Source organism: Prionailurus bengalensis, chromosome A1 (genome assembly GCF_016509475.1).
Source record: "Prionailurus bengalensis isolate Pbe53 chromosome A1, Fcat_Pben_1.1_paternal_pri, whole genome shotgun sequence".
In the NCBI taxonomy this organism is placed as follows: Eukaryota; Metazoa; Chordata; class Mammalia; order Carnivora; family Felidae; genus Prionailurus; species Prionailurus bengalensis.
Genome location: NC_057343.1, coordinates 16310066 through 16325904, shown reverse-complemented (window position 1 = coordinate 16325904; position 15839 = coordinate 16310066). Strand labels below are relative to the sequence as shown.

General features: G+C 34.2%; 1 protein-coding gene across 8 annotated transcripts in view; it reads left to right on the top strand.

The window, feature by feature from the left end:
- Positions 1-578: 578 nt before the first annotated feature.
- POSTN (periostin) overlaps positions 579-15839 on the top strand; it is a 36229-nt gene continuing 20968 nt past the window's right edge. For 4 of the 8 annotated variants that reach the window (XM_043577669.1, XM_043577650.1, XM_043577659.1 and 1 more), the window contains exons 1-9: positions 618-836; positions 2135-2233; positions 7009-7073; positions 8838-8995; positions 11641-11805; positions 12706-12852; positions 13611-13752; positions 14873-15085; positions 15666-15800. In XM_043577669.1, the coding sequence (XP_043433604.1) occupies positions 718-836; positions 2135-2233; positions 7009-7073; positions 8838-8995; positions 11641-11805; positions 12706-12852; positions 13611-13752; positions 14873-15085; positions 15666-15800 (1243 nt within the window). In that variant the 5' untranslated portion in view covers positions 618-717. Of the gene's footprint in view, positions 837-2134; positions 2234-7008; positions 7074-8837; positions 8996-11640; positions 11806-12705; positions 12853-13610; positions 13753-14872; positions 15086-15665; positions 15801-15839 lie in introns of all 8 variants that reach the window. The other 4 variants (XM_043577643.1, XM_043577621.1, XM_043577628.1 and 1 more) reach the window with 2 other exon arrangements.

The window sequence follows — 15839 nt, the reverse complement described above, 5'->3', positions numbered from 1 at the left end:
GCCAGAAGTAGATTTATGTTAACTCTATCCATTCCTTGATATTTTAAAAAATAAGCGAAGTGGGAGGTATCTCGCAGTTTAGTAGGATTGCAAGGAAAATGTAGTCTCTTCTCCGTGTTGCGTCAGCAATCAGAATTCTTATTTCATATTTTGTACAAGTTTTAAATCTATCCAACATCTGTTTTTGATCAACAGCCATTACTGCCTTAAAATTATCAAACTTACATCTACATTTGTTCCTGGTGAAAAATAATAACCTTTCAGTTCTGATGTGAACTAAATGTGATAAGATGTGATAAGATCAAACAATGATCTCATTGAGCACAGGGACATATACTCTGAAAGGGATGAATGGCAGAATATTCCTTAAAACCCAGACAAAAGCATTTTCCATAAACCCCTCCAACTTACAAAAGAATAAAACTGAAATATGAACATGCAAGGAGTCAGCTATTAAGGGGAAATATAAATTATTTAAAAATAAAAATAGATGTCTTCTTCAGAATGAGAAGTAAAAGATGCTTGATGTGTTCAGTAAACATAACAAAAGTGCATTTTAGCTGCCAAATTGAAGTTGCTGATGTTTTTTGGAGAGAGCTCAGATTCCCAGGTTATACAGTGCTCCCTCCCACGACTCTGACATGTATATAAACTCTGAGCTCTCCAAAGCCCACTGCCAGTTCTCTTCGTGGACTAACTGTAACGGAGAGACTAAAGATGATTCCTTTCTTACCCATATTTTCTCTACTCTTGCTGGTTGTTGTTAACTCTGCAAATGCCAATGGCCATTATGACAAGATCTTGGCTCATAGCCGAATCAGGGGCCGGGATCAGGGGTAAGTCAGTAGTTCATTTTTATAATTTTTTTTTCTTAGCTTGTTTTATGTGTAAGTATACATAAAGTTCCTTATATATGCCTCAGGTTTTTTTTTTATTTACTAAAAAGTAACAATAAAAATGAGTATTCTGTGATTTATAAATGTGTTTTCAACTTTAAAAATTTCTGTCAAGGTAATTTTCATGTAATTGCTTTTTATGAAGCATTACATAATTTTAATCTAATTGACAACATTTAACAGGACATTTATTTATTATTTTATTTATTTGTATTTTTATTTCCTTCCAAAAACCTGAAATGAGGTTTCCAAAATTAAAAATATATATGGTTAGGGTTCTCATTAAGTAAGTTATCTTTGAAATATCTCACATAATGTTAAGGAAATTTTCATTTAAATTATGTATGAAAATAAAATAATGAGTAATAGAACTAGTTCTTTAAATATTTTAAAGCATTTAAGAATTCTTTTAAATTCTGCATTCTGTAAAATTTGCAAAAGTAACATATTTCTTGGAATCAATCCAACTACAACTTAGCATTTTTAAAGTTACCAGGCATAATTTAGTAACTTAACCAACCATTTATAATTTTTTTTTAAATGGATCTTGGCACTCTTCTAATGTCTCAGAGAGATTTTCACAATGCTCAAATGTTCCTTTGCTTTACAGTGCAAATAAAACTTCCATCTCTTTATGAGAGAAAAACACTTAAAATTCTGGCACAGGATGTTCTGATCTATTTCCACTCAAAGAAATAGATTTTCCTTTGTGCAGCCATATTATTCAAGTTAATTTTAATACTTATTTACTTCTGTGATTACTCACCTAGAAAATGACAGAATGCGGTGTTTTTTGACATAGGAAAACTTGTCTCTTTGCTTTCTGATTCCTCACTGTTCCGGAGTCCATTGTTCCAGATTAGAATCCCAAATGAGCACATGCTTGATTTAGGAAGGGTCAGTAGATTATCTTACTACTAGAAATAATAAGACACACATGACAACAAAACTAAGTTGAACTTAATGCTGCTTGAATATTCCTACTAAATTAACTTTTGAAATGCTGGTGTTCTCTCAAGGATGTATAATTTCCTTTCTCTTTTTTCTCTCCCATAGAATTTAGTTTTTCTAATGATTCAGTATGATTGAATCAAGAAGTAGATTTTTGCAAGACTAGAATCACATCTTTGAAAATTGAGTCCACATGTTAACTTTTTTTCTGAATCATCTGACCTGAAGGTATGAAACACTGGTTGTCATTAGGACACTAACTCTCTTTGCTTCCCTCTGTCTTCCAGCCCAAATGTCTGTGCCCTTCAACAGATTTTAGGCACCAAAAAGAAATACTTCAGCACTTGTAGGAACTGGTACCAAGGTGCCATCTGTGGAAAGAAAACGTAAGTCTCATCTTTTCCTTAATGTCCCAGTCCCCAAAGCAACACTACGCCTTTCCTTGGACACATGCATCATTTTTCTTGAAAATATTCTCCCAAATTGAAAGCTTTAAAAACAAAAAATATATATATCATAAAGGTGAATAAAGGAATTCTCCCTGCATTTCTCCCTCTGCTAGTGCACCTCTCATGAGCCTTGAATCTATGTGTCACAGAGGTCCAAAAGAGGTCGATGGCAATCACATTCCATGTAATTTGGTATGGAATCAGTAGGAGACTATGGCGTTTCTACCCTGGTTTGGCCCTCTTTTTTAGGCAAGACACTTAACCTCTATGCCTCACTTTATAAAAATGGTTTCCTCAGTTTCCTCATTTTATAAAAAAAAAAAAAAAAAATGGGCCAGAAAAACAAACTGATCTAAAATATCAGGATTTTTGAAGCACTAATTAATGTTTCCCTACAATCACTTGGAAATTATCTGAATTACTCCAGTTTACCTCAAAGTTTTCATCAACACTCGAAGTTGGAAAGAACTTAAGTTTCGTCTCTTCATTTAATCCAATTATTCCATCCCACACTGCCAGATCCCCAGAGGTCCACAAAGGTGATAAAGCCCATCATTGTATTTACTATTTCCATAGCCAAAAAGACAATCACTCTTTACTTAGAAGAAAATATTTTTTATTACTTGATAAACATGCATAGTGGTTTAATCTATCAATAAACCTTGGTAGGAAAATACAATCCTGAGCATATATACAAGTTGAGAGTTACTCAAGTGGTCTGATTCTTCATTTTAAAAGGAAGGAGCTGAGTCATAGAAAGAGCAAGTTGCTGTATCACAAAGATTAGTGATACCATTCCCGATCAAGAAAAGAGTGCTTCCTATTAATTTGGACTCCACTCTTGATGAAGGATGCCTTGAGAATTAAATATCTGAATGAGAACCTGCTTAGTAGATCATCATTAAACTTTAGGTGGAAGATTGGGGGATTGTTAAAAACTTCTTCCTAACTTAATAGTATTGGCACAAATACTAAATACTTACAGAGTTTCTGGGGGTGGGGGGTGGGTAGAATGATTTGATGATTGTGAAATCGCTAAGTAACTCACAATATCGATTGTCCTTAAGTGTAAAGTGCTTTAACAAATGGATATATGTGGGTGGGAAAAGGGGTTGTAACCAGATCCCTACCTAAAATACATAACATTATCTTTATTTCCAGATAAAAATCACATATTCAATGTATATAACCTTAGCTGGACTCTACTTCCCCATGGTAACTAAGTCTAGGACACCACAGGAGTTTGCTGCCTCTTCCTATTCATTTGCTTAATACAGTTTCAACTGATTTGATAGAGTTACTTTTTGGCCTGGATCTAATTCCTACTTGTTTGCAGACATCTGCTAGATTTGTGAGTCATTCACACAATTACAATGCAAGTCAGTGATTGCAATGATCTTGGCCATAATGCAGGCTGGGCCCTAGCTGGGAACTCCAAAACTCTGGATTCTCCTTCCTTTGTTCACATTCTTGGTTACCATGAGGCATATTTGGAATGCACACCAACTACATAAGAAAGGACCTGCTGTCTGAAATATTCAGGGGATATCTTTACTGCATTCTTCCTGAAAGTTAGGAAAGTATGATGTAATCTCACTTTAACCATCTAAACGGTTAGAGATGCCAAGGCTTGTGCAAAGGTCATGCCAACATTCTTTCTTGCTCTCCATTAAAAAAAAAAAAGAAAATCCTGTTTCAAAGCCTGGCTTTTTATCAGAAACATAACAGTGTGTCCTTTGTTATACTATATTAGCTTTTTTCCCCCAAGTAGCTTCATTTTCACAACCACATTTACATTTGTGCTCTGAAATAAATATAAATGCTAGCTGCTAGTTTCAAATAATCAAATAAATCAATAACATTGACAAGAGGAATGTCTGTTTTGCCATCTGCTTGCAGCTGCTAAAATTTCCAGAGGCATCTTTAGGACTCTTTGTATCAGTTGACAGAAATGCTTGTCTTCTCGTTGAACAGTTGCTTTGCAGATTTGAAGGAAATAATTGGGCAGGTCTAATGATAAACATGAATTTCCCAAGTTTAAGATATTTTCCATAACATATATTGGCTGAATAACATAGTGTTTTGTAGTCTTCCTTTCAGCTTCCATTTTCATGAGATTTTTAGACACTATTCAGAAAATGAGGATAGATTTTCCACTTTCAGAGATGTGCACAGTTATGATTCTTTTTTACTCTTGTTTCATTCTACCAACCATGTGAGAGATTTAAGTTTTGTATAGAATAAATGATCTCCTGAAAAAACCTACTTTTTTGTTTTTAAAATATCAACTCACATAACCATATTGTTCAACTATCAGTTTAAATTGCAACTGATTATTTTGGAATTTTGTTCCATCTGGTGAACTGTCTAAGGTAAGGCTTATCTTTGGTTCGTATTAGCAAGTGTTATAGAAATTTTTGTTACTTTAACAATTTCCTCTTCTATTCACTATTTTACGTCAAGTCCTGTACTATCAATATTGGACCAATAAATACGTGTCTCAGTTTTTTAATCATGTATAATATATGCTAAAGCTAACGTGGAAACATTCTGAATCAGTCCTTTGGCATCCAAGTATTCAAATTTATTTATATGGGGATGTTAGTGAATAAATTATTTCAGAGGCCATGCTAGGACTTGCCTAAGGTTCCCATATAGTTTCCATATGTTTCTAATACCAACTATTCTTGAAATTATTTTGAAATTGGAGAACAATTTGAAATTGGCATTCCCCACTTAAATTTGTCCATGTCTTATCTGTCAACTATCTTTAGTTGATATTCCATGCCAGAAACATTTCTTTCATTCGTGTTTCATATTTTACTGTATATATGGGTATGAATAAATAATGTTACATTGTACTTTTTAAATTGACATCAAGAAAATAGAGAAATAGGATTCTTTTTTTTTTTAATAAATTTTTTCAACGTTTATTTATTTTTGGGACAGAGAGAGACAGAGCATGAACGGGGGAGGGGCAGAGAGAGAGGGAGACACAGAATCGGAAGCAGGCTCCAGGCTCTGAGCCATCAGCCCAGAGCCCGATGCGGGGCTTGAACTCACGAACCGAGAGATCGTGACCTGAGCTGAAGTCGGACGCTTAACCGACTGAGCCACCCAGGCGCCCCTGAGAAATAGGATTCTAAGATGACAAACAGGGCCACAAATCATGGATAATCACTTAATGGACCTGGCTTCAATTTGAAAAGCTTATTTACTTTTTAAGCTATATAAGATAATTTCTTATATCATTAATATTCTCCTTTTTTCTTTTATTGTAATTTCTATCATTCTAAGAAAATATGACCTTTCTCTTAAATATATTGTTTCATTTACTCATACTTCTTGAGTACAATTATCACAACTAGAAAAAAGCCAAAATAAAATATCTGAACTAGTTAATACATGCTTAATTGCTAAATTGCAAGATAACCAGCTTATAAGTAATTATTTTAAATTGCATGACATGGAATTTATCAATTAAAAATTACAAAATGGTCTATATCTCCTCTTCAGTGATAATATTCCCCCATTTCCAATTTTTGTTTTGTGCATTCACCTTCATATTTCTATAGAGAGGAAACAGAGAATTATGTAAAATTTTAATTAAAAATATTACTGGGTGCCTGGGTGGCTCAGTCAGTTGAGTGTCTGACTTTGGCTCAGTTCATAATCTCATGGTTCGTGAGTTCAAGCCCCATGTCCGCTCGGTGCTCACAGCTCACAGAGCCTGGAGCCTGCTTCCGATTCTCTCTCCCTCTCTCTCTGCTCCTCCCCCACTCGTGCTCTGTTTCTTACTCTCTCTCAAAAATAACAATAAATAAAAATATTTTAAAAAATATATTACCTATGCTAGAATCTGAAGAACACCAGAAAATGTCAAATGGAATTTGATAAAATGAAGATCAGGATAATATTTTTAATAAAGTAAAAAAATAAAAGAAATTAGATAGGTGATTTCAGGTTACTATTTTCCCACAAAATATAGTAATTTATACAAAGTTGATTTGGATACATCTTTGCTGAATTTTCTGGTTTGTTGCCTTAATTATGCCTTATATAATTTAATACACTTTGTTAACTATGAACAGAATAGCATTTTCTTGAATATTGTATTGTCTTTGAAAACAATACAATACATTGGATTAAATAAATTAAGGACTGTATTTAGTATGATCAAACTAATTACTGGCAATTCAAATGTAAAATAGCATTATTTTAGTTAGCAGTAGAATAGCTTTCATTGATTGAAAGGGGTTAATATATTTCCTGATGTTTCTAGTTTCTAATAACCTTATACTAATAAACATTTCTGACCATTTATAGTTTACGAAATGATTCCCAACGCATCATTTTATTCGAGACTCACAACTAGCTTGTGAGTAGGTGTCAGGGATACTATATCCATGTTAAATAGTTGGAGAAACTGACACTTGAATTTGTTAAATTACTTGCTCAAAGTCACACATCCACCAAGTATAGAACTGGGAACCATAAACCCCATTTTTCTGCCTCAAGATCCTGGAACTTTTCTATAATGCCATGACGTTGTATAGAGAAATCAAAGTAATGTAAATAACTTGATACCAGGAAATAAACAATTCTAGAGTCTCAAAAATCATCACAGTAAGTGGTATGTTTCTGCTAAGATTATAACAAAATGAATTCTATGTAGTTCCCCATTTTAATGTTAATTTTCTTCTGACCTACAGGACAGTGTTATATGAATGTTGCCCTGGTTATATGAGGATGGAAGGAATGAAAGGCTGCCCAGCAGGTAAAATTTCAATTACTGAAATAAATGAGGAGCTTGTCTTGTGTGAAGAAAGAGATTTGAGGTAGCTTAGCCTGTAGAGAACCCAATTTTGTGTATGAGTGCATGTGCGTGTGTGTGTATGTGTATGTATTTAGCACCATAATAAATCCAAGATAAACCACCAATATCTTTGTGTTAATCATGAATTTGTCATGGTGAGAAAGTATTAAAACCTACTGCTCATGCATTGAATGTTGGACCAGACAATAGGAGCTTGGTCGTAACTTCAAATTAGTTCAATTTTCCTTCAAGAATGAAAATCCTCTCTACAAAATCCTTGTCTTTGAATTTGTTTACAAACATGGAGTGGACTAGTTGCAAAGGCATAATCTCTAATTGAACAGCTCTGATCTTATAACATCCCTCATATTGAAAGCTGGTTTCCTATAACTGCCAACTGGAGAAAAAAGTTAATCTATTTCCTCTTTGAAACAACTTTGAAAAAACATTCATATATTTAATACCAATCATCACATACTTCCTCCACTATCCTCCTTTCCCCAACAGACTCTTCTCTTCTCTGGGCTAAGCATCCCCAGTTCTTCTAATATAACATAAACTTTGGAGCTGTCACCATCATGGTCACCAACACATAAAAAGCCTCTAGTCCAGTCATCTTTTTTCTGAATCTGATCCCAGACTGGTGTCTGCGATCTATGTGGGTCCCAGCATCTGAGAGAATATCATCAAGACAAATTCTTCACTTTTGGGGGCCCCTGAACTTTGGTTACTATCATTGGTAACCACATGCTATCATCAGCTCCTAATGAATTTATGATCAGTTAAAAATTGATTACAGTTCTTTCTATCGAGTTGGGTATTTCTCTAGGATTTGTTTTTCAACTTCAAGTCTTGCCTGACTATGAATACTATCAAGTCAGCTCTTTTTCTAGGATTTATATTTTCAGCTTGGGCGTAAAGATATACATGGAACTCTGTTACATTTAACTTGTTAATCTTGACTCATTTTCCTCATCCTTTTGGGGTCTTTTAAATTCTGATTTTATAATTTGATTATTAATTGTGTCACCCAGTCTTGATATATTCACAAATGTAATAACCACTTCTCCTATGGTATTATTCAAATAAGATAGGGTCAAAAAATGAATAAATAGGCTGTACCAACTTTCAGGTTGATATTCATATATTAATATTTCTTCTGAAGTTCAGGAAAAATACTCTGGAAGTGTTAGATACTTCCATCTATTTCCTTCCTGAAATTATGCTGAAAAGAAGCAGGTCTACGTATTTCTTTTAGAAATCCAAATCTATAAAAATTAATAACCCAATACCTAACAATATTATACCATTTAAGAGCCTTAAGCCAACATAAAAGAAAATATTACCTTTGGCCATTCTTTTAGTGAGAAGTGAAGAGCATATTCTTCTGTTCAGTGAATCAGAAATATTTATTGATACTTATAATTGAACTATTATTGACATAAGAGGAGTCAAACCTACATAGAGTAAGTGTTATATCAAGATGATAATTTAAAATTCATTTTCCCTCAACATGAAAGATATATGAAATAATAGTTTTCAGTGGTGTTTTATCATCTAGCACTCCAGTGACAATCTTTGTATAAAACTGATCATTCATGCAGAGAATTTTATTGCTAAAATTTTCAGTTAAGTGTATTGAGGAACTTAGTATAAAGTTCAAATGAGTGTGAAACAATATTCTTGAAATATTATTCTAAGACCTTGATTTCTTGATTATTTCAGTTATGCCTATTGACCATGTTTACGGCACTCTGGGCATCGTGGGAGCCACCACAACACAACGCTATTCTGATGTCTCAAGACTGAGGGAAGAGATTGAAGGAAAGGGATCATTTACTTATTTTGCACCGAGTAATGAGGCTTGGGACAACTTGGATTCTGTAATTCACTATTTTTATTAATACAATTACTTTTATTGTAGTCATTGCATTTGAATGGATTTATTAACTTGGCAATTAATAGAAATTTTATATCTTTTTATAATAGATACATGAGGATACATAAAAGGATGAGTTACTAAATGTAAGGAGTAAAGTATTTTAATACATCCATAAGTGGAATAACTTACCCAGTAGGTTCATAGACCAATTAAGAAAGGGAAAACCAAGGGTAGACTGAACTGGTGTTTGTCATTATTCTATTTTACTCCTATCCTCTTTCTTTTTTGATGGGAAGAGATTTATTGAGTTTTAGATGACATATCTAATAGAACAGTAAGTTAAGAAGCCTAGTGGAGGGGCGCCTGGGTGGCGCAGTCGGTTAAGCGTCCGACTTCAGCCAGGTCACGATCTCGCGGTCCGGGAGTTCGAGCCCCGCGTCGGGCTCTGGGCTGATGGCTCGGAGCCTGGAGCCTGTTTCCGATTCTGTGTCCCCCTCTCTCTCTGCCCCTCCCCCGTTCATGCTCTGTCTCTCTTTGTCCCAAAAATAAATAAAAAACGTTGAAAAAAAAAATTTAAAAAAAAAAAAAAAAAAAAAAAAAAAAAAAAAAAAGAAGCCTAGTGGAATTTAAAATTTATTATAAAGGCATATTCTAGAGATGCAATTAATTACTTTTAATTATATGTAAATATAGATGGCTGTTCAGACATTGACATATGTATATATGTGTAGGAATATTTAAATTAAATATTGTAAATAATGAATTTGATTTTCACATTTTTTGTGCATAATCTGCTTTATAATACACTAAATTTCTAATCTGTAAAATTAGTATAGAAATATATTTCTACTTTCTATTTGATATGAAGTTGAATTGATAATTACCACTACAGTCAAATATTTAGTAAAACTTGGGCAGATTCCTCTAGATATTATCTTGCTACATTAACTGTATGTTTAATTGCTTGCGATATGGAACTCTCTCTTCTGGTTGTCTTTGACCTCATCTCTTAACCACCCTTCTGGTTATTTTTGCTGACTCCTCTTCTTCCTTCCTTAAGAATGGGTCTTATTAAAGTCTCTACTAGGAATTAGACTCTGTTCTTTATATATACTTCTGATGACTTCAACTATGACTTTAGCGTGTATAACCATGAAATCTGTTTCTGTAGGTGCTCTCCTTGGAAATCCAGGAGAGTATTTCTAATGTCCATTTTAATATCTCCCCTTAGATACACTGCTGCATCTTTAAACAAAAAGGTATCTAAGAGAATGCTATTTTCTTTCTTCACATAAACATTTGCTTTTCTTCTGGCTTCCCCCAGTCTCCCCCCCCATAATTGGGAGTATCAATCTTAGTATTCAGGCTTGAAAATTGTTAGTCATCTTATTTCTGTTCTAATTCTTACAAACTATTATTAGTTACCTATATCTCAAGTTTCATCCTCCTAATTGATACCTCCTTTTTGCTATGCATTATCACTATATTAACCTTCCTAAAGACCAGTTTAAACATTATATTCCAATGCCACAAAATCTTCAGTGGCCCTTTGTTGCCAGTTTAGTTTATACTTTAGTCAGGCATTAAAGTCTTCCACATTATTGTCCCACATACTTTTCTAAAATTCTTTCTTAATATTATCTAAGAAAGATAAAAGTATGTGCTAACCAAACTGGACAACATCTGCTCTCCCAACTTTTACCCTGTGTCAGCAACTGGACTTAGAATGATCACCACCATTCTTACCCTGTCTACCCTTCAAGATCTATTACCAAGCCTTGAATAGCTGCTCTTCCTCATTTGACCCCTAGCAGCATTTTTTCTCCTTCTATTCTTTATATTACTATGTTTATTTTTTTTAACATTTATTTATTTTCAAGAGACAGAGGGAGACAGAGTGTGAGTGGGGGAAGGGCAGAGAGAGAGGGAGACACAGAATCGTAAGCGGGCTCCAGGCTCTGAGCTGTCAGCGCAGAGCCCAATGTGGGGCTCGAACCCACTAACCATGAGATCATGACCTGAGCTGAAGTCAGACGCTTAACCAACTGAGGCAGGCGCCCCTTACTATGTTTATTTTTAACTGCCCCTATATCATAAGTACCTTAAAGATAGAGACTTTCCCATTAGAGCCATATACAGTATCATGTAATATAGGATATACATATGTTACACATATATAGGATATATATTGGATTTTAAAAAGGTACAGTATGGTTGAATTCTTGAATTTGATATGAAATAAACATAACATCCTCATTAAAATTGAAATGTTGTACAAAAATATAATGCCATTTTTGTTTTGTTTTGTTTACCATTTAAAATATTTCAAATGTCTGGTAATTTCATATTGCCCTAAGCCTTTAATTTACATCAAGTTTGTCTCTCCATCAATATCTTTATTTAAAAAATTTTTTTGTTACTATAAATGTCCAAGCACTCTATCAGATTCAGGAGCCTTAACTCAGTACCTGAATTTACAAAATTACTTAATCAATTGAAATAATATAATTTTAATTATGTTGATTTGATTTGATCATCTGGGAAATGCAATAAGAAAGTAACAAGAGAGTAAGAAATAGTGTGATTATAAGTATTTTAATGATGAACCTCAATAAAATAAACTTCTACTATTTCAATTTTTCCTAGGATATCCGTAGAGGTTTGGAGAGCAATGTAAATGTTGAATTATTGAATGCTTTACATAGCCACATGGTTAATAACAGAATGTTGACCAAGGACTTAAAAAATGGCATGATTATTCCCTCAATGTATAACAATTTGGGACTTTTCATTAACCATTATCCTAATGGGGTAAGTTTCCTTAATAAAAAGTACATTTCTGAGTAATAGCACCCTTAATTTTTTCTATACCTTTTTATAATGTTCACAGAAACAGTAAAATGTTAGTGACTGTTATATTATGCCTTTTCCCAACATTTATAGCATGTAAATTTCTAATTCAGTGGCTGATTTCTACTAGAGAGTGATTGTGAGGAAGAAATTAAATTCACAGTTGACTGATAGCAGACTTAGATGTTCTTAATAAAGGAGATTTTACTAGTTGATGTGTTTTAAAAATAACAACCTAAGAAAAAATAGTAAATAAGAGTTTATCAAAGAGTAATCACAGAATGAGTATTCCTTTATTCATCCTCTACCTACTGTACTGATTTATGTTCTTGTGTATTTAGAGAAGAGTCTTTGTGGGAAACTTCCAGCAGAGTCATAGGGCTCTTTCAACAAATTTCCAGGGATGAAAAGGGTCAACAATGAGGCAATAATTAGGAAATCACTGCAATAGAACTGATTATATTTGTTCAATAATTATTTCTTTCTCTCAGAACTTATTTTAGGACCAGTAGAATTTTTTTTAATGTAACCCATTGATCTGCATTTGAAATAGTTTATGACTATGTCTATAAAGGGAAGAGAAGGAAAAAAAGCAATAACTCAAATGAAAAAAAATGCTTTTTTTGCCTTAGTTTCTAGATTTGTTGAGTGTAACTGGATAGGGTTTTCAACTGGTCCTATTTCCTCTTAGTTTCTTTTTTAGACAGAACAATATATGTCTTCATCCTCAACATTTACATTTAGAATGTCGGTTCCTTCATGTTACATTTACCAGCAGAAATGAAAAATAATGGCCTTGCAGTCTCAGTGGTCAATGGATGGCTCTGATTTCTGCACTTGGATTTTCCCAAATAATCATAGGTTGTCACTGTTAACTGCGCTCGAATCATCCATGGGAACCAGATTGCAACAAATGGTGTTGTACATGTCATTGATCGTGTCCTTACGCAAATTGGTACCTCAATTCAAGACTTCATTGAAGCAGAAGATGAACTCTCATCTTTTAGAGTAAGTAGAAGAAATAACAGCAGATTGCCTCGGACCATTGAAACATCTCCTTTCTCTCTCAGAGTCTAACCATAAAATGCTATTTTATTTTATTTTATTTTATTTTATTTTATTTTATTTTTCAACGTTTATTTATTTATTTATTGGGACAGAGAGAGACAGAGCATGAACGGGGGAGGGGCAGAGAGAGAGGGAGACACAGAATCGGAAACAGGCTCCAGGCTCTGAGCCATCAGCCCAGAGCCTGACGCGGGGCTCGAACTCACGGACCACGAGATCGTGACCTGGCTGAAGTCGGACGCTTAACCGACTGCACCACCCAGGCGCCCCATAAAATGCTATTTTAAAACTCTGGCAGAAATATAACAAATGTGTTTCTTGAAATGAAAAGACTTTTATTTTACACGGAAGAAATCATCTCCTATGACATAATCATATTTATTTGGACATGACAGATAAAGAATGGTTAGTTATGTGCCCATAGTGTATTTGGTGTATTTAGTATGTGTCCATCTCAGTTACATGTACTGCTGGATATTGCTACAGTCAAACAAGCATGGGCAGAATTCCCATTATTACAAAAAAAGTTGGAAAGGACATAGTTGGTTGTGTCAAAAAATGTTTTAAAGATCTAGCAAGAACAAACTTCTATAGTTTTCTATACAATCAGCTCCCTGCATCAGCCTAGGTGAAGTGTGTTGTCATTTGCCTTTGGATTTGCAGTGTGCAAGCCTCTAAAAAGCATATTTGTGTTTCAGGCAGCTGCTATCACATCTGATATTCTGGAGGCCCTTGGAAGAGATGGTCACTTCACTCTCTTTGCTCCCACCAATGAGGCTTTTGAGAAGCTTCCACGAGGCGTCCTAGAAAGGATCATGGGAGACAAAGTGGCTTCTGAAGGTACTAAAAATTTCCTCCTCTTTGAGAACCCTCCCAGAATTCCAAGAAGAAAAGAGAAAAAAAAAAGATTAAGTCATGCCAAGATTATCAGCTTTTATAAGCAAAGGCAAAGACAAACTTTTGTTCTTAAGGTGGACTCTAAAAATCTTAAAAGAAAACAAAGCCCTTGAAAGAGTAGGCAGAGTAATTAAATAATGAATTTAAAAGATAAGAATATCCTAAAGATCACATTCCTTTTGTACTGCTTTCAAGTAAATAAATAGCAGGCATTAAAAAGGATTTAGCCATTGTTGAAAATAAATATTAGATCATCAAATTTTAATATCATATATGTATTATGCAATGCTTTTCATTTTAAATTTATGCTAAAAGATATCATTGAGTTGAGAAAACTTCATGGTTCTCTTTGGCCATTACTTATTTGATACACAGAATTTGCCTTCTTTCTAATCTCCCTTTCTATTTTCAAATAGATTTTACATTGTGAGTAGTACATTTAACTTAGCCTCTCCCAAAATATATTTTGAATGATTTAAAATGAAAAACTTGGATGATGCAGATATGGATAAAATCCAGTTGAGGCATTAAAATTCCTTCAGGTATCTTCCAAGAAATCATCTTCATTTTGTCTATTCTCCAGATGTTTTCTTTAGGGAATGATTTGTCTTACCCTACTAATCTTCCGCTACTAATGTCTTTACAAATTATATGTAGACATTCTGTTATGAGTGGCTAAGGCAAGAGGTTGCTTGGGCACTTAGGAACAGTTATCACAAATAAATACAGGCCTTTTGAAAGGAGCAACTCTTCTTTTTTTTCACATCAGAAATTACTTTCTTATGACAGTGAAAAGTTTCTCTAACACGTTTTCTAGTGCTACACAAATCATTTCACACAACTGATCTCTTCTTCCTACTGAGCTGAGCTATTTCTATTGTATAGTTAATGGAAGAAGCTTTCCTAGAACATAAAGAGAACTTAAAAATCTTCAGCCAATACTTAGGTCTTATATGTATTTTATTTTTTAGGAATAATTAGTTCCACAGTGAAACACATCTTTTAAGGGTTAAGTGCAGTTTCTCTTGATCTAAAAACTTGCTGTTTTTAATTTATTCTCCAGCCCTCATGAAGTACCACCTTTTGAACACCCTCCAGTGTTCTGAGGCAATTATGGGAGGAGCAGTCTTTGAGACTCTGGAAGGAAACACCATTGAGATAGGATGTGACGGTGACAGTATAACAGTAAATGGAATCAAAATGGTGAACAAAAAAGATATCGTGACAAATAATGGTGTTATCCATTTGATTGATCAGGTCCTAATTCCTGATTCTGGTGAGCAACAGTTTCATATTCTTCTACCTACTACTGTTTACCAATTATGATGCCTCAAGAATAAGTCTATGAAAAATGAATGTGTAGTATAAGGAATGGTATGTGAAGCACAGATACAAAATAGTGAACTGAGTACTAAAATAGGTAGCTTGTTAATCACAGGCATTCCATGCATGGAACATCAGCTTTCCAGAGTTTCTAACACTTCATAATTTATCAAGGTTCTCAAAGTACCATGGTTTTTCCTGAAAACAGAGGGAAAGATATAACCAAATGGTCAGCTTTGGATAAATGAAAGAACTATGGCATTCACAACAGCAGAGAGAGGAGGAAGATGAGGAATAGAGAATTGAAGACAATGAAAAGTAAGAAGCCAGAAAGATATTTTCTTTTCGAAATTTTCTGTATCAACCCCAAAAAAGGGAATCTGGAACTATTACTAGGGAAGGGCAGACTATCTTATCACATTGTGATTGCAGTAAATAGCTTATAGAAAACAGCCAAGAATTGATTTACTGACTTCCGAATGATGATAATAACAACGATGACGTTGTTGGGATGGTGATGGTTTCCTTTACAGCTAAACAAGTTATTGAGCTGGCTGGAAATCAGCAAACCACTTTCACAGACCTCGTGGCCCAACTAGGCTTGGCATCTGCTTTGCGGCCAGATGGAGAATATACTTTGCTGGCCCCTGTGAATAATGCGTTTTCAGGTATGTACTGGATACTGTCATTCCTACTCTCCCACCACC